The following is a 20,642-nucleotide window of genomic DNA, read 5'->3' as shown; positions in this document are numbered from 1 at the left end:
TCTTTTACATTTTTGAAGTATGTTGTTGTAAACGTATCATTGAAATTGTTATAATTAATGTATGTTGTTTTTGTTTGTAGATTTCGATTTAACGATTATTTTTTAAATCGTATGTGTTATTGACACAATTCATATTATAATATCCAAAATAAAGAGACAAGTTAAATGTCTCGTAGGTTTTTTGATAGAGATTAGACATTATTAAATGGAAGAAACTTCATACCTTCTTTTTCTTGTTTTTGTTTACAGAAGCACATGTTCTTTTAATGCACGGCAAGACATACATTAGCACAGGTCTCTAAGCACACACATCGTAACATTTGCAAATTGATAAGTCTAACATTTGTAAAAAGATGTATGTCATCTAAGGTGGTTCATGTATAAGAGCTCTTTTATATGTGACCCTAGGAGTGGCTTTATATATGTTTCTAGAGACGCCAACTGAACTAAAAAGTGTGCAGAGAAAGAAAAACCACATAGTCAGTAATTACTAATTGATAAAATGGTTATTTGATCAATAATGAAAGATTATAAAGTTCTAGTTTTGAAAGCGGTTTGAAATTCTTGAATGTGGGGCGTGCTTTTGCTGAGAAGCACTATGCAGATCGTCTGCAAATCCTTTCTTTAACAGATTGGGAACTCAACAGCGGAATAGCGGCAAAAACATATAAGGAGGATTGGACCAAAGCTATGATACCATGTTAACAATATATAGAATAAAGAAAGGGTTTCAATGGAATACCATGACTTATCAAAATAAGAGTTACAGTGAAATATACGGCAAAACCTAAAAAATCCAATGAAATAAACTCAATAGCATATTATCTAAAATCAAATAATGATTCAAACTTCAAAGCATTGCTATCCTCTTCTGGATACAATTGTTCTTCCTTGCTGTGATATTTTTTACCTCAAAACTATTAAGAAAATCTTTCTTCGACTTCTTCATTATGTTGCTGCTCTTCACATTTGATCCAGGTCCATTATCTCCACAAAATCTTCTTTTACTAGGTGGAATTTCGGTGCATGTTTTTATTTGCCTGCTTTGCTTTCTTGCATCTTCTTCCTTGTAGCGTTGCGCGAGTCGATCAACTGCTTCATTCTCAGTCTGAGCCACTTTTTTGACCTTAGCCTCATACAACTGCAACCAAGTGAATGAAACTCTCTTTTCTTTCATCTTCTTAACTACTTCATTAGTGCAATTTATACCAAACTGTTTTTCAAAAAACTTTTTCCACAATTTATCTGTTAAAGGACTCAAATCCATCCCTTGAGTGGACTTCTCAATATGCATCAACTGGTCAAGTGTACAGTGAGGCAAGATTCTCTCAAGCATATGATGATCAACATGACTAACATCTCCAAGGTATTTTACATTATCAATAGCTTTCTCAACACAAAGATCAACCAAAGATGTTTCATCCTTTCTCTTCATCATAACAGGATTCCTTTGAAACAAAAGCAGTGATGATGATGATGGCTTCTTTCTCGCAGATATTATATCCATTCTCATCATAATAACTGAATTCACAAAACTGAACTGAAAACGAGGAACAGTTAATATTAGTAGAAACTGATTTTGCAAATATTCTTCTCTTTTACGATGCAACCTAATGGAGGCTTTCATTCTATATATAGTATCAAATATGTTTGATTATCAAAGAAATAAGATTCGATTAATTTTTAAAACAAATCTTCCTTCAATATATTTTTGAAACAAATCTTTCTTATATATTTTTTAAACAAATATTTCTATTATCCAAATAAAAAACATATCTTTTAGGTGTAACAAAAAAGATCTCGATTTTTATTTTTTTAAAACTTTCCATTCTAAAAGTCACCAATATTATTACTAATTAGCCCTTCAAAAAAAATTAATTATTTTCTAAAACTTGACTAAGATCTTCTTTCTTATATTAAAAAAATTTGTTATATTTATTCTCATAAAAAATATGTTTTAGTTTTTTTTTTTTTTTATAACCAAAGCAAATTTATTGCATATCCTTAATAATCAAGGGGTACAAAGTATGAGGCACCTCATGAAAAATATGGGGCTAGGTAGGATAAGGCAGCTTTAGCAATACCATGAGCTACCCTATTGTTTGCCTCCTAACAAACGACACTACATAGTCGGGATTACCACATAATAAGTTCTTAATTTCGGTTACTAAATCACCGAATTCATTAAGAGGGACATTGTGAACTTTAAGATTATCCACCTAGGTCTTGCAATCCGTTTCAAATGTTTGGTTGTGCAAGTGGTTGGGAAAAGTTATATTAAGAGAGAGTCAATTGTGTTGCTCATTCTCTTGTGAGAGCATCACACATTTTTGATAGTCCTAGTTTTTTTTATTACAATCCTTCTTGTATTGGTAACATTGTGCTGAATGAAATGCATTAAGTTTGCTTTGGTAAAAAAAATAAAAAATCTATTTGAAGCAGTTACAATTTTGTGTGTGTCAGCAACATTTAAGGAGTACCCACTACTTAGACCATCTACAATGGTGGTTGCTTCACCTATTTAGCACCACATTAAATAGGCACAACCATTGTGGATTATAACATATGGGTGCTGATGACAGTCCGTCATATCACATTTTTAGAGTCTTTTTAATTAAGTTTTAGTTCTATTTTTATTAGTTTAATACTTAATTTAAAGTCATTTTAAATAATTTGTCTTTTTTTTATTTAATTTATAGAGTAAGTAGTTTATTATATATATATATATATATATATATATATATATATATATATATATATATATATGGGTCTTGTTAACGAGTGCCCTCGGTGCACTCTTTAAGCATGCTAAGTAAAATAATTATTCTTTCAAAATTAAAAAGTTTTCAATTTCCAATACACTGATTACACAAACTTTTATAAAAAGTTACTATTTTAGGTCCTTAACCAGTGTCCCGGGGCACTAGTTAACATTTTTCTATTAGTAGCACAAGACTAAAAGAAAAGAAAGCAAAAAAAAAAACGTGTAGCACATGGTAAAAAGAATAATTGGGCCTTTGACCCAATTGGGTCTTGGTTGACCCGAGAGTAAAAACAAGATGGAAGTGAGGGAATAACAAAGGAAGCTGCGCAGCACATGAAAAAAGAATGACGTTTTGGAGCAACAAGCAGTAACATCATTTTTTTTTTGTGTGGAGATTTTTGGTTTATGAGTGAAAGATACTATTTCTAGCGAGAAACACAAAGCAAGCTGTTAGGAGTAGATTCTACCCAAAATTTGTTGAGACATCATGAGTCTACCCAAAATATGTAGCTACATCTACCCTTGTCCTTGTGGGTTTTGAGGCATTCAAACAAGCTAATATGTAATCTTTTGATCTTTTAATATATGGTTCTAACTTATTTATTCAATATTGTTGTTATTCTTGTGTTTAATGTTTTACTGAGATTCAATGATATTGACAAATACTTTTGGATTTAAGAAATAGAATAACAATCTATCTTAAGTTATCACTCTAGACATAGATGTTAATATTTGATAATCACTTTTAATCTAGAACTTAATGCTTTTGGGTCATTTAATCGGTTCGAAAATCGTCGATTAAACGATCCAATCAACTTTGTGATTGTTTTAATGTTTGGGAAATCGACATTTAAATGATCCCTTAGAAATAACGATATCATTTGAACACGAATGATATTGTCGAGTGATTGTGAAAATATCGTTTAAAAAGCTAGAATCTGTTAATTGATCGAGAGATTGCAGCTGTTACGCTTGGTTGATATCTCTAACCCCAAGCGAAATAGCCCTATATCTTCTCGTTTTACTTTTATGTCGAATAGAAAAATAGTTTATATAGGTTTACACAAACAAACATTTTAAATCCATACACTTAGAACAATATTGATTGTTGAATGACTTGAATATCGCGCTAGTCCCTGTAGAGACGATGTACAATACTTACTTTTGATTGATAGAAAAATATTACATCAGGTGCTTATGGAGGAGGGTGGTTATGGAAGCTCTCTCTCTCTCTCTCTCTCTCTCTCTCTCTCTCTCTCTCTCTCTCTCTTCATTTTTCATGGGTCCCATTTAATAAATCTTAGTAAAATAATTTTTATTTAAAAATGTAATGATATTATTGGTGGGGCCTATTTAATAATTTCTTTTGAGGTGCTAGGTTGGAGAAAATTGGTGTTTATTAAGTATTACCGTAAAATTGATAATGTGAACATAGGGGACTCACTCTTAAGCACCCAATGTGAGGTGCTCTATTGTGGATGATCTTAGTCACAAGAGCAATTATAAGAGTGTGGTGAGGCGACAAAATATTTTTTTTTCAAAAGTTTATTATATTCAACCTAAGATCAACTAATCCAAGAGATTTAATCCCACTTATGGGGGACAAATTTAAAATTAGAGCAAAAGATTCATGGACTAGCCAACCGAAATTGATTGAGGTGGCAAAATATTGAATTCTCACTTGATGCAGTGTAAATCTGCTTTACATCAACAATGTGTTTTGTAACAGCCCGATTTTCGCTAGATTTATTTTATTATTTATTTATGTGTGTTGTATGTGCTATTATGTGATTATTTGCATCTGTGTGTATTTTGGTTGGGAATTGTAGAATTCGGTGTAGAATGGTATTTTAGTCATTTTGGACTTAGGGGCATTTTGGTCATTTTGAGAGTAGGGGTAATTTTGTAATTTTGATTGAGGATTATTATTTTGAGTGTTAGTAAGAATGTGGTTCTACCAAGTTATTAGAGAGAGTGTAGTAATTATTTTATTTACCGGTAAGTGACCGTTAGTGTTGTAATTTACCATTAAGTGAGTGGTGACATTTTGGGTGTTAGAATAGAAATGGGTTAGGCCCATTAAGGTTGAGAGATAAGCCCAATTGAATAGATGACATATATAAACTCTAGTTGTTGGTGAAAATTAGGTTTTCACAACATTTCACATTTCATTTCATTTGGAGAAGAGTAGAGATAGAAGCTAGAGAGTAGAACAAGATCAAGGGCTAGAGCTTGAGGAGGGGATTCATCACCTAGGAGCTAAATTGAAGCTTGAATTAAAGATTCTTGGTGTTAGAGGTAAGGGGGGTTAGTTTTTGATCATAATTTCATCATTTTTCATTTAAACCCATTTTTATGAAATTGATAAATTGAATCTAATTGCTATGAATTCGTGCATAATTGTTGTTGTTATGATTGAGAGCATGATTTGTATGATAATTGCATGTTAGTATGTGAATTAACATGTTGAAATGTAAAAATATGGGTATATTGTGTTCTTGAGTAAATTTGTTGAAAAATGAAGTTGTGGTGTCAAATTGTGCATGAATTCATGTTCATTAGTTGTTGTTATTGATTTGGAACATGTGGTTGTTGGATTTATGCTTTGGGTGTTGATGAAAGTATTGTTGTGATTGAATTGTGGTGATTTTGCAATTTTTGGTGAAAATGGGTTGATAATGAAGGAGTTTGATTTTGATGATGTTGAATGAATTAAGAAGATTGTTAGAATGGTTAGAAAGGTATGATTTTCTGTTTTAATCACTTGGTTTTGGAGAGAAATCATTTTGGGAAGAAAATGTGTTTTTGAGTAAAAGTCATTTTAAGAGCTTTTACAAAATAAGTCATTTTGGGATGAGTTGATTAAGTTGTTTAATGTTGAAATGTCAAGTTTTCAAGTGTGGTTTGTATGGTCTAAGTGTTAGGAATGCATTGGCGAAAACGAAACTGAAATCGGATTCGAAAACAAGATTTTATGCCCGAAAACGTAAAATTGCATTTTTGCTGTACTGGTGGAATGACACGACTGTGTGTCTGGATGACACGACCGTGTCAGAGTCCCCTGTAAGGGATCACACGACCGTGTGTCCTGACCACGCGACCGTGTCAGTTCTGCAGAATCCCAAAACCTTGTTTTTTTGTATTTTTGTGTACTTTTAAGCATACCAATGGATTCCAAACACCTAACCTTATTCAATCAGTTTATAATTAAGCTTCTAAGAGTATCATAGCTTGGGTCTAACTTGGTTTTGTTTTGGGAATTGAATTGGTTTTGCAAAATGATGCCAAGAGACGAACTTCGTGATTTTTGGGAATTCTTCATGTGTGGCCGATGAAATGCTTTTGTAACCTCTACTGCACACATAAGTGACTTGTGAGAATACATGGCATAGGCAATTGAGCTTGTAGAATTGGTTTTGGTTCATAACTTCTAGTATTTTTAAATGGTGACTTTTGGAGACGAACTTAGTAGAAATGAATCTTGATGCACTAAAGTCTTATGAATCTTTTGTGAATAGGTCACATATGACTAAGTAATTGTGTTTGAATGATGGTGGAAGGTTGAGAATGATGTTTATCATAAATTGTTGTGTTATTCCATTTTACTTGATTTATGTGATGTAAATGGAAATGAATTGTAAATCGATGTTGATGAATGTTGATGAATTTTATGTGAGATGTGATTGTTGAATGTATGGGCATGATTCTTGATAATGCAATGTTGTTGAGTTGTTGAAATGTAAAGGGAGGTGTAATTTTACATTGTTTTTGATAGTTGTTATGTTGGAGTTGTGCATTATCGAGTCATTGTTATATGTCCATGCATCATACCATGTTGTTGTTGTTGTTGAAATGTAAAAGGAGGTGTACTTTTACATAGTAAGAGGAGGTGTACTCTTACTTAGATGTTTTGGTGGCATCTATTGTTGTTGATCTGGTACCACATGCATATATGTGTCAAGTCTAGGCGCATTGCATAAATTTAATTGTCAGATGGTTGTGTTTGTGATTGTTAATGATGGGTGGTAAGTGTGGACTTGTATTGCTTATATGATTGAATGTTGATGTTGGACATGTATGCAAATACCTATGAACTCTTTTATATTTGTACACCTGTCTATTATGATTTGATTATGATTAATGTAATACTTACCCCCAGTGGTTTCGACCGCCTACCTGTCTGTATGGATGGGTAGACGTTGTGCAGGACTAGACGCTTGGTGAGTTTGCTTGTTGGATGTTTGGACGACGGGAGCTTTCTCCGTTGTCGTATCAGTGTCGTAGTATCTAGGCTCTGATTAGGCTTAGCGTCTACTTGTTGTTTTTGGATTCTGTTGCTATGTTGTTGCTATTGTCCACTTGTTGGACTTGGAGTATTTTCACATGAGGATATATTTTGACCATGGCATGTATATGTTGAAGATTATGATTTGAATTCCGCTGTGACCGTTGAAATATTATATATATGCATGATATTGTTGGTTTTATTTTTGAGACATAACGTCTATTTCTTGAATATTTGTTATATTCGTGTGTTTTATCGCTTTAATAGAAATAGGGCGTTACATGTTTACTCTAAACTCAAATTATATACCCTTGGTTAAATTTGGTTAAGCCATATATCTTCCCATATTTCCACAAGCTGGGACTAAGGGATACTTGCAATAAAATCTATGTCTGAGGCATATATATAGAATGTCATTGGTGAACCATCAATATGACCAAATTCACTTGGCTTAAAGAAAAATTGAAGTTTAAGGGAACTAAAGTAACACGATTATTCACATTTGCTACACAAAAACCAAACGTAAAAATATTCACATTTCTGCATAATAGTAAGATTTTGAATATGGCAAGCCAATAAAATATTTCCATGTGATTATTCACATTTCCATGAAGATGTCAGTAAGTGATGATACTGAATTTTGAAAGAGGAATAGAAGAAGGTGAGTGAAAATGGAAAAAGTGTGGATTTGAGAAAGTGAAAGTGAAGAGAGTTTTGGAATCGACAATGCCGATTTTGCTCTTGAGTGATTTTTAGGTGGTGGCCGGGGTTCGAACCCCGACCTTGCATATATTATGCATTGTCCATATCAACTGAGCTAAGTTCACGAGAGCTTTCTCTTGAGTGATTATTACTAATTATAAATTTTCAAATATTATCTATAAAACTTCACAAACATTAGCATTTTTAACATTGAGAAACCAAACAGTAATACACCGACTTCACAAGACCAAACAGATATTACAGAGTGATTAACATAAAATGAGATTATCAATTGAGTATAGATAGTTCAAGCAATGTCACATAACTAGAACTTGTACAAAAGATTCACTAATAATTGTTGAGAAGAGTTCTAAAAAAATAACATATAACACAACAACGACTATGCAACGATATCCCGATGAATGTCACAATCTCTAAGAGTTTCTCTTATTCTCTCTTCCAAAGTACAATTTAATCTGCGCGCAAATTCTTCCACTTCTCTGTCAGTCATTGGGTTCTGATCAATCTCAATATCAAACTCAACCCTAGGATCGTCTTCTTTCTCCACTTGCTTGTCAATTTTTGCCGTTAAGGTCTTATCAATCTCATTATCAAACTCAACCCTAGGATCATCTTCTTTCTCCACTTGCTTGTCAATTTTTGCCGTTAAGGCCTGATCAATCTCATCATCAAACTCAACCACATGATCCTCTTCTTCTTTTGTAGAAGAATTCTTCTGTTGGCCTTTTTTCTTTCTTTTGTTCTTTTTCTTATTCTTGCATGTTTTATTGCCCTTGCTTTCTCCATCATTTGATCCATTAATAAAAGACAGAAGCTCTTCAATGGATCGTTCATCTTCTACACGCACTTCTTCTTGTTTAACTCGAATATTCTCCAATACCCTTTCACGCACTTTACGCCTATTTTTGTTTACGTGGTTCAAATGCTTGATTTTGGAGTCACAAGTTTTGTTTATAATTGAATCCAATTTCTCTTCCTCTGTAAGATCATCAGACCAAAGAACCATGTCGCGTATCTCCTCTGGTGATCTTCCTTCGATTCTTCGAGCTAATGCTTGGCATGTGAGATCAAATAATGGCTTTAATTCAAGGCTTTTTGCGGCAGATGCCAACGCACCGAGTATGTTGGTGTATATCCTAACAAATTTTGAATCATACAATTTTCTTTCCTTGTTCGAGTGGCCTTGTATGTGATTAAATCTACAATAATCAAGAATTGAGCTCAACAATGCAGGACTTACTTGTCGAGGAAGACATATTGGAGAACTCTTGGAAGATCCTGTGCCTTTTTCTAATGTTTCTTGAAATATAAAAGGGGACATCATTGCAATCTCTTGATCTACTTGTTGGATTGAACCATCACAAGTTTGAATCCACACATAAGAATTCATCATCTCAGTTTCTAACATCTGAAAACAAGAGAAAGATAAATACACTAAAATAGAGTAACCTTTATTTTATATTGATAAATACACTAAATTTTTATTTTTTAAAACTTTCCTTTCTGAAAGGAAAATACTTTTATACAATGCTTTAGACACTGTTTATACTTTATACTGCACTTAACTAAATTATATGAAAACCTCCTAAACTTTCCTTTCTAAAAGGAAAATACTTTTATACAATGCTTTAGACACTGTTTATACTGTACTTAACTAAATTATATGAAAACCTCCTAAAGTATGTACATGTCTATACATCTTAAAATGGAGATAGTCTTGCATAGACACAACACAAGCAATTAGGCACAAAATTTAGGCGCGCACACATAAATCAAAAAAAAATTAAAGATAAATAAAATAGTCACATCAATTAATATCACTTCACTCCTTTTCTTTTTAATTTTTTCAATTTTATGTGTGTGTACCTAACATGTAATATTTGGTCTTGTGCCTAACCAACTATTTCTCCTTAAAATGATCTAAAGCATGTACAAGTGATAAAATTTAGTGAGGAACCAGTGATAAAATTCCACGACCTCCTAAAGCAAGTACAAGTCCATACATCTTAGTATGTCAAAACAAAAGTCAAACACAGTAAAATCATATTTATTTATTTATTTATTTATTTTCGTTTTAAAAATAAATAATTAAATCAGTCATGATTATTTTCCATTTACTTTTTCTTGAACTCAAAGAATCTTTTTCCTCAACACCCACAAATGCATAAGTTTGTCTCTCTATATTCTCCTATCCTAATATAAAATTGTAGTTCTCCCTCAAATTAAAAAGCATTGAATGGAAAAAAATTTAATAAAAAATTGCAACCTATTACATGAACTTAATATTTAATGGGCTACGGTTGAAGCTCAGACACATGCCCAGAATATGCTACACCTGAAGAAAAAAAATCGTAATGTCATAAATTAACACATTTTTATTAACAAAATAAATTAAGATATTTTTGTATATCCTCTTGTGTTTTAAAAATTGGTAAAAAGAAATCAACGAATATCAAGAAAATCAATAAATTATTGAATCAATCTCAATTTTTATAGAGGAAATCGATCCCAAAATTAAGAATCATTGATAAGCGGATTGATTCATTAATGAAAAGTGCGACATAAGCATGAGGTTACGGAAAAATATCTTCGTTTATCCTCTTGCATTTGAAAAATTGGTAAAAAAAGAACGAATATCAAGTAAATCAACAAATCGATCCCAATTTTTCAGAGGAAATTGATCCCAAAATTAACTAGAACCGATAATTGGATTGATTCATTGACAAGCTCATCGGAAGCATGGGGTTGTTGTGATATATTTGACAAGTATGATATTGTACTAGGTTGAAAAAATCGACAAACGTTACATCCAAAAGAAAAATTATTACGTTGAAAAGACAAGAAAGAACCTGGACATACATAGACGAGTGTTATTGTGTTGTTGTCGTTGTTGCTGCCATCCACACACAATGCACTTAATTAGGGATTTAATTATCTTTTATCTATCAAAAATATCTTCTTAGCTTTTGCTTCATGTTTCATGGGCTTAGCCCAATTGAAAACCCGACAGACACTTTTTTAACCGTTTCTTTTCTTTTTCCGTACAATAATGAAAATAGCTTTTCTCACATGTGTTTTTTTCTTAAGAACACGTGGAAAATACAATTATGCCCCAACGGTAGTTAATTACCATTTGTTTCTATCCAACAGTAGTTAATTACCGTTCTCCCAGCGGGAGTTCACTACCGTTGCAAATGATGTGTCTAATCGGACCATGGCAAATGTATTGTACCATGTAATGGGCCATGTTTTCAATTTCTAAGCTCTAATTGGAAAAATTGTTTTAAAATGATTTGGAATTAAGTCAAGGCAATTGACGTAGCTTTTTGTGTTAATCGGTGGTCTACATCTAACTGGAATAAAAGTATCCAAAATTCTAATTTCATGATTTGTCAACTCCACCACAACCCTATTGTAATAAGTTGCAACGATGTGGAGCATATCCAACAATGCCAACCACTTATCTGAAAGTGCAAATACCACTACTATTTTCAGGAGGATGTAATCCATTCAAGATATAATTATAACGATCCTCACTCCCATATATCCGCATATTGGCGTTCCTATCTCAAACAATGACATCCTATACAAGTTGGTTTTATAGGTGGATTCCATGATCAAAATTGTTGAGATAAAATCCAAATCCCTAATTTACGTTTTAAACATAACAAGTGTGTTAAATTAAGTTTTATTAATTTCGATCTTAATTGTTATTTAACTTATGCTCTTCAATGTTTCTTTTAAGCCAAAGGTATAAAAATTATATGATCACCAAGGAAAGCAGAAAGTCATGACTGAATAGATTGATCAAAACTATTGGTCTCAAGAGTATTGAATTAATTCAAAACAAGAAAAAACGCATATGGCCATGGAAGTATCAAGTATGTCACGCAATAAATATGTGAAGAATGAGATATATCATGACAAAGAATTTTAATCGTAAGAGCTTACCACAAATATGCATATGCAAAAAAAGAACACATGTAATTTCATGTGCAAAAGTTTGGCCAACAAGGCATGAGAAGGACCAATATAATCACGACAACACACCAAAGAAGTATGACAAAAGTAATACCATGAAACTATGATCCCTTGGATATTCTTCTCTTTATGGCCACTTCACTACATGACAAGGAAAGCTACTACCTAGTACAAAAGTCTCTTTCTTTGGGTGCAAGATTGAACTTACAACAAAGAATGTCAAGACAATGAGTTGTACAAAGCTCATGCTTCACGCAACAAAGGAACAAACACCAAGGAAAGCTTCAACACTTGCAGAGATCGATCTCAACTGGCAGAGATCAGTTTCATCTCAATGTTTTACATAATCCTTGTCTTGAAAGTTTAAGGAAATACAAGAAGAGATCCTCTCCTATAATTAGAAGACTACAACAAGAGAAAGAACTGAACTTTTTTGAGGAAATAACAAAAGGCAAACTTCATTGAAAACCTCATTCATATCAAGTGCAAATCAATCAAGAACACAATCTTAGTTTGAGCAAGCTGCTATCTTTCGTGTATTAAATCTTTTCAAGGAGATTAATACTATCTCAAATCAATTTACAAATTGTAAAGAACTTGATATTTTGCAGAACGCACAAAGTTTGTAAAAGCTTGCTTGTGACAACAAGTGTCTGAAACCGTAACGGTTGAAAGAAGTTGTTGTAAAAATCCAAAGAGATCGAAAAAGAAAGGAGCTGAGATTAAGTCATAACTCAACTACCTAGTGAAAAATCTCACAAATATTGTTAGGACTGGAGTAGTCCACGTTGAGTGAACCCGGATAATTTTTGTGTGTGATCTTCCTTCCTTATCTCTTTTATATGAGTAATGATATTTTGACATCCATTTGATGACAATTTTGTTGACAACCTTGTTTTTCTCACTTCTTATTGGTCAAAAACAATGGAGAGAGAAAAAGGAAGAGAGAGGATAACAACATCATGTGAGTATGAGAGAGAAAGTTGTTCAAAAGTTGTCAAAAAGTGGTTGTCAAAATATCATTTCTCCTTTTATATTTCTCATTCACACACACATAACATCTTTATTACTCTTGATTATTTCTCTACTAACCAATTATTATTTTCTAAGGTGTATTTGAGAATTTTAAATAGGTAATTTTTAATTACATCACAATTCAAACTCCCCTTTCTTGTGATATTATTTTAATTGAAAATTTGTCAGGAAATCGTTAAGCAAGTTAACCGATTCGGGATGAGCCCAAAATATGTCCTGAATAATATCACTCTCACATTGTGTTCTTGTGAAATAAACATATTTGTACTTTTCCAACTTTAACACTTTATATTGCATCTCAGTCTTGTTATGTATGATTGCCTTGTTCAATTTATGACATTCATTGTATACATGTTTTATATTTGTCATGCACTCTTGTCTTTTTCCCGTCAAATTTGTCAAAATATTTTTTGGTTGCACTGTAGGCTTGGTCAAGTCACGTATAATCTTCTTGTCATCAGAGGCGGAGCCCCTCATGGGCCAAGGTGGGCCATGGCCCACCCCTAAAAAAATAATTCTTATTATATATATTATGTTTTGTAATATATTTCAATGATTTTGTAGCATGCTGTAGTGGTTAACAGCCTTTTTGCCTAGTCTTATGTGCTAGGTTCAACTCCTGCCAAAGCCATTTTCATTTATTCTTTTATTTTCTTTTGTATAAAAATTTTGTATAATAAAAAAGCATAATTGTTAAAATAATCCTTCTTTTTTAATAAAACATAACTCCTTTATCCAATTTAAAATAAAATAATCTTTCTTTCCTTACTCTTATTTTTGGGTACAATTGTCTCTTTACTTTTTTTTTTTATACAAAGGGGACTTCAACTCCTTTTTTGTCAAAAAAAATTCTCTTTTAAAACACATAACATATTTTTTATACAAAAGAGGACCTCAACTATCTTTTATAACGCATAACATATAACATAAATGTTAAAATATCCTTAAAAAACATGATATCATAAAAATATTTAATTGTATACACACTATTTTTTAGGTAAAAAAAATACTATATTCTTTATTAAATTAAAATATATTTCATTATTGTACTTGATTATAAGTATATTTTCTTATGTAATGATCTTTTTTACATTACTATATATGTCATAAGTTTTATTTTAACTTTTTTTTTACTCAGTCGTTTGATTCAATTCAATTTAATACTTATACATCTGTTTATTGAAGTCTAGTCATTTAATTCAGTCGTTAGGTTCAATGACCTAGTTGTTCGATCAATTATCTTGTACTTTATCTGGGTTGATAAACGGTTCATATTTTTAAATATTGGTTTGAATTATATTCAACAAATAACAAATTTGTAGTCATTCGAACTAACCAATGATAAAATGTACTTGTAAGAAAATTAAGATCCATCACTATTTATGGCCCACCCTAGATTTTTTTTCTAGCTCCGCCACTCCTTGTCATCCTCCGTTAATCTTCTTGCAAGAATGTGTCCTTCTAAATTGGGGAATTAGTCACTTTAGTCCCTGAATCGGAAGGGATTCATCACTTTAGTCCTTGAATGCAGATAAATTGAAAAATAGTCCCTGAATGTAGACTTTGTTAGTCAATTTAGTCCCTGAATGCAAACTTCGTTAGTCAATTTAGTCCCTGAATGTAGACTCCGTTAGTCACTTTAGTCCCTGAAATTGACCATGCAGGGACTGTTTTGCAATTTCTCTTCATTCAGGGACTAAAGTGACGAATCCTCTCCCATTCAGGGACTAAAGTGACTAATTCCCCTTCTAAATTTAGCACCATCTCATGGTTGTGAATTCCATTAAGAATATCCAACTTCCAAGCCTTAATTCCCTACTAACATATCCACGTAACTTGAACAAACACCCACATTTTCTTGATCTCGTTGCTTCATGCTTCAATTTTTTCTTCGGTACTTTATGATCGCCACTCCTTTCACAAACCAACTCCAACATTGGATTCTTTATTGCACTAGATTTTTTTATGACAACTGTAAATTTGGCTCTATTTGCTTGTCGACGTACCCAACCAAGCAATTCATCTTTATCTTTCCATGTATCTTGTCTTGAAAAGAATTGAGTTGTGTCCACTTCGTTGACACCAAGTCTTGACACACTGGAATTAACACGTAAAGCTTCAACATTGACGGAAGCTTCAACATGAACGAAAGCTTCATCCGTATTTGGTTTCACTTCAGCCGAAGCTTCCACCTTAGGTAGTTTGATCTCTACATATTAATCGATAAAACTAGGTTTGAAACTGTAACTTGTTTTTATGATTTCCTGGATATGAATGAGTCACGTAAGAGAATGCAAAAACCAGGGATTGGTTTGCGAGTGTCTTGGCAGCTGTTACAAACTGAGTCACAAAAGCTTTAATCTGAACTTGAGATGAGTTAGATGGAAAAAATAACCCTTGTGTTGGGGACAGTATTAGATATCTGAGTATTTGAATGGCTGCTTGATGATATTGAGAGGTTATTAGAGTTGCATGTATTGACTCAGTTGTTGAAAAGAGTAGCTAATGGCGGGGCGTGTGTTGGTGAGGTAGATGGATATGGTAAAAGTTGGCATGCACCTTTGGAGAGCTTGTTGTTCTTTTGCATAGGAATGGAAAAGATAAACAGAACATAAACAATTAGTTTCTTACTTAAATCTAAGAAAAATACACAATTTTGTTTAGCTCTAGGATCTAGTTTTGTTATACGGTTAAGTATATGTGATGCAAAAGATAAACAACCAAAGTGGCATGTGATAAAGCAATTCAAAAGGAGTTTTGTGTGGTTAACCTGTTTATAATAACGGTGATATGGCATATAGAATATGAGGGAAAAAAATTAGGAATTTTAGAATGAAACAGTACAGTTTTAGTGACATTGTATTTATCTATGCCATCAAACTATTGTGGCAGTTGGTTGTATAAGTGGCAAGGTATGTGTATGCTTTCTCTCTATTTTATTATAGACAAAACTTACGTACGTATCTCCGCTTAGAATATATATTTTCTTTTAGGTCTAAAGTAAGAGCTTAACCCACCCTATGATTTGCTAACACTAGTTTTGCATGCATATATAAATGGTGATCACAGGGAAATTTTTACATAGTTATTTTTTTATCTGTTTACTTTTAGAGAGATTTTAATGAGTAACCTTATGTTAATTTGAAAATTCATAATTAGTAATCACTTTGTTTCTGATCATTGTTATGTTAATTTCTCTAAGGACCAGATTATTGAAATCATGAAACTGCTTTAAATTTAGGGTTTCCTTTCAATCTTATATATGTAAGCAATTTAATCATAAAGATCGAATTATTATATGAAATTAGAACACACTTGTAAACAATGATTACCGGGTTCGCCGAGATTTGAGACAAAGTCTTCCTTCGCCTTTCACATGCTCCAAACTTAGGGTTTTCAATGGGGCAAACCACTAATGAGCAGAATAGTCAGAGTGAGGCAAAGGGGACCTAGCCTTTCTATTTATAACCGTGCAACCCTAGGCACCACCCATCATGGGCCTAACGTTTGGGCCTACACTATGTTTCTACACAAATCAGATTAAGTGCCCAAAAGCCCATTATTAATTGATCACTTTTATTAGGGCCTAAGCATCATCAAATGGATCACAACATCAGTCCGTTTTTTATTAAAACCAAAACCAACAATTGATTGTAGCCCACAAAATATTAGAAGAAATTCTAACATTCTCCCACTTGGGCAAAATCAATTGTGTATTTTAAAAATAAAATAAAAATAAAAATTTAAAAAATAATTTTTGAAAACGACTCTCGGACTGATAACAAACTTCCTAACGTGGCCACTACATGATCCCATGATACAACACTTAATAAAGACTCCGTCCAACTAAGAACTGAATGATATCGAACCATGGCGGTAGTTATATCCTTAATTGACACAACACTTTCCATGGTTACAAATATCACCAATTCCGTCGACTAGTCATCTGTGTAGAGTGTAGCAAGAAATGATATGTCAACGTGATCATCGACCATACTATCATTTTCATTGTCGGTCCTCAATTTCTCTCAATGCCTTAAAGCCAGAGAAATTGTGTGATTTCTCTCAAATGCTTAAAGCCAAAGAAATTATGTGATTTCTCTCAAATACCTTAAAGTCAAAGAAATTATGTGATTTCTCTCAAATGGCTTAAAGTCAGAGAAATTATGTGGTCCACGGAAAACCACATTGCCTCAGCTCCAAAATAGTGTCAATCACCGGCATAGTGATCCCAACGACACTGAGCTCTAATTTTCACACATAATACATCAGCTCCAAAATAATGTTAACAGCCGGCATAAAGATCCTGTCAACATTTAGCTCAAAAATTTTCACATGTAATGCCTCAGCTCCAAAATAGTGTCGATCACCGGCATAGTGATCCCTTCAACACTGAGCTATAATTTTTCACATTTGATATTTGATGAGCTATAATTTTTCACATTTGATATTTGATGTATACAAGAATTCATCTCATCATCAATAATTAAATTGAATGGAAATTCACATCAATAAATCAAAGAAAATAAGTGAAAGAAAAATTCATCATAAAAAATTAATAAGATAAAATTCAAACTCCCACTAACCAAATGCATCAAAAGAATTCACAGTATTCATGTTATTCAAAATGACTCTTGAAAACAATGAACTTAAGTCATTTGGTTAAAAGAACAATTAATGTCAAAGTTAGGGAGTCAATGAATGTAATAAATAATTTATTACCATAAAATATAGGAGTTGGGAGCCACTAATTTCATTTTCGACAATTTCAAAGGGTTCAAAAATGCTAGTTGTAACCTTTGGTTTTAGTAAATTTGTTTCTAATGCAATCCACACAAGTACCTGGATCATCAAACTTTAAGAAAGGTAGAATATTTACTTTGATTAATTTCTCAGCCCTTTCCCCAGTAAATATGATCCAAGTGCTTATGTCATAAAGTAAAGGATGTCTTCCTCAACATTAGACCTTATAGCAACAAAAAGTTTTGACAATGAAAGACGAAGCAAGGTTATGTGAAGTCAAAGACAACTTAAATAAACTATCAACAAAAGATCCAGGGAGTCATGAATCATCTACTAGAGACAATTTATATAGATGAATAAAGGATGAAGCAAGGTTATGTGAGTTTAATCTCAAACTTAGTTTTCTACCTCCAAGAGTAAAACTAAAACAAAGTTGCTCCAACAAGGTAACACAAATAAGTTTCATCCTAAATGAAGGTTACGTGAAAGATATTTTTCAAAACAAGTTCAAAACTAGAATGTTAAATTATGGTGACATCTCCCACTGACTTCACAATTACTCCTTGATCATATTAAACTGAAATTAAGTTGACATCTCCCACTGATTTCACAGTTACTCCTAAATTACAACATTGTCATATTTTCATGTCCAATAACTTTCATTAGACATATGGACACCAATATGGCCAGGTACTTTAACTTGTGAGTCATCTCCCACTTACCAAAAGGTTATTACAGTTCATGCATGTTCTCCTAGAGGCAACTCCAAATCTTACTTCCATTTCTTACAGTTTAACTTGTTTAACATCTCGATGGAAGCAGAACAATTATTCACAGAGAAATTCATTGGTACAAAACATAAATTCATTAAAATATGTCATAAGACATTATATAGCTCAAAATAAATAAGCTATTATAATGAGGCCAATATAATTGGACAATCACCTTTGGGCAGAATGCACAAACTAAGGTCAAAACCCAAGCCAAAACCTCAAACGAGTTAATCAATGAGGATACATTGAACTTGGGAAATTGTCACCTTTGGGCAGACAAATTCTTTGGTTCAACATATACTCCAATAACTTCATCTCATATAAGTTAATCAATGAGCATGCATAATAAAAGCATAACAATTATCGATTGAGGAAATATATGAGACAAAACATGAATGCATCAAAATATATCATTTGACAAGATATAGCTCAAAATAAACAAGCTATCACAATGAGGCCAATATAATTGTACAATCACCTTTGGGCAGAATGTACAAACTAAGGTTATAACCCTAGTCAAAACCTCAGGTAAGTTAATCAATGAGCATGCATTGAATTCAGAAATTTGTCACCTTTGGGTAGGCAAATTCCTTAGTTCAAAACATTCTCCAATAACTTATCCCAAATAAATTTTTAATTGTAAAATGCAATAACCACCTTTGGGCAGGAAACTACATGTTACAATTAAAAACATTCATCAAACTACAAAAGGAAATTTCATCAATCAATCAATAGAGGCGGTCCCACTTTGGTGGCAACGACCTATGTCAACGCAAGAAATTCTTTTTGCATAGGAATCAATTACTCTTGTCAAAATATGACACAGAAAAATTATGCATCATTTAAATGCATCTAAACTGGTCAATATCGTTTCAATTTCGTAATTTTGTTTGATACAATGCGATAGAAAAGTACGTTAAAAGCACATAAAAGAAAATCAACATGTAATCATGTGCTATCTTTTGGAAGAGTAACTCTTACCACTAAACTCATAATCTCATCAACAAGTAAATATTTAAATCAATTACCAACGCAGCGGAAATATGTGAGACTTAAATTTCACCACCATTGAGGATAAAAGACAAAATAGTCATAAAAAAAATATTTAAGAAAAAACTATAATATCTTCAATGTAAGTCTCCATAATAAACAAGAGTATTCATCAACAAAGGATGTTTGTTTCTCAATTATATATAATTGACATGTAAGATTCTCCCACTTGATAGAGAATGATAGTTAGATTTTCAATCCAAGACTTTAAAATATTTAAACAAATATTCAACTATATTCTCTATCACACAATGGTCATGTCAATTAATATTACACCAATAAGATATCCACATCCCTTATATAATAAGGGAACAAGTGTAATCAAAGTGTAATCAAATTCAATAAAAAGAATTTAAATTAACTAAACCATGACTAACCTCAAAAGGTGTAATGAATTCTCCTTGTATGTAGAGTCATTAATTAAGCTTCGATGACTTAGAGAAAATTCCGCACAATTTGGCATATTGTCATCTCAATTGGTTCATAATTCAACAACAAACCAATATAGCAAAAGAAAGACTCTCATAATACATCAATAAAATACAAGGATAACAGTTTTTGATTGCCTTCAGAATTGCTCGAAAATTATCTTTTATGATATTCCACAATTGAGCATTCAAATAAGAACAAGGCAACATATAATTTAATAATTATAAAATCATATACATTGATATTTGGTGCTATGATTGATAAAATTGAGTGTAAATAATTTCACAAATACAACACTTTAATAGAATAATTCACTTCTATAAAAGAGAATTTCACAAGTAATATTTTAGACTCATCCTTGGGAATATATATCTCAAAAAAAAAAAGATTTTACATATTTCACAAAATAAAATTTATTCCCATAAATAAAAATGTGAAAACAATGTTTGGAAATTATTTCCAATCAAATTACTCAATTTTAAAAACAAATCAATCCACCAAAATCAAATCAAATCCTTTTGAAAATGCAAAATTTGATCCATAAAATATTAATCATGGTGTTTCCTTCCGGATTTGAGATAAAATAAAATTATGCATGATGGAATATTCATATAATAACCATGCCAATATTTATTCACATTAGATGCACATGCACAATGAATCACAACATGTGAAATTTGTTTCAAAAAACCGCAAACCTTATGGCAACAAAAACAAATATAACATCAATTTTTAGTGACAAAAACAACATTAAAAGGAGTAGCACAAAAATACATGGTCTTAATTTGAACATGACTACTCAAAATTGTCTCTGGATCCACACATGCAATTGTAATTCAATCATGATAAACATATTTTT

The 20,642-nt window shown here is 32.1% G+C and overlaps 1 protein-coding gene and 1 pseudogene across 1 annotated transcript; both read right to left on the bottom strand.

The window, feature by feature from the left end:
* Positions 1-850: 850 nt before the first annotated feature.
* Positions 851-1,516, bottom strand: LOC146896366 (uncharacterized). The gene is made up of 2 exons (XM_085733202.1): positions 1,479-1,516; positions 851-1,415 (listed from the first exon to the last, which is right to left on the bottom strand). Exons 1-2 carry the CDS (start codon positions 1,514-1,516, stop codon positions 851-853), a joined length of 603 nt encoding a protein of 200 aa, XP_085589328.1.
* Positions 1,517-8,031: 6,515 nt separating this feature from the next.
* On the bottom strand, positions 8,032-9,180 carry LOC146896365 (SKP1-like protein 21 pseudogene; annotated as a pseudogene).
* Positions 9,181-20,642: the final 11,462 nt, after the last annotated feature.

This window comes from Medicago sativa, chromosome 8 (genome assembly GCF_051527215.1).
Source record: "Medicago sativa cultivar Bolivia chromosome 8, Bolivia_mono, whole genome shotgun sequence".
In the NCBI taxonomy this organism is placed as follows: Eukaryota; Viridiplantae; Streptophyta; class Magnoliopsida; order Fabales; family Fabaceae; genus Medicago; species Medicago sativa.
This window is presented reverse-complemented; position numbering and strand designations above follow the sequence as displayed.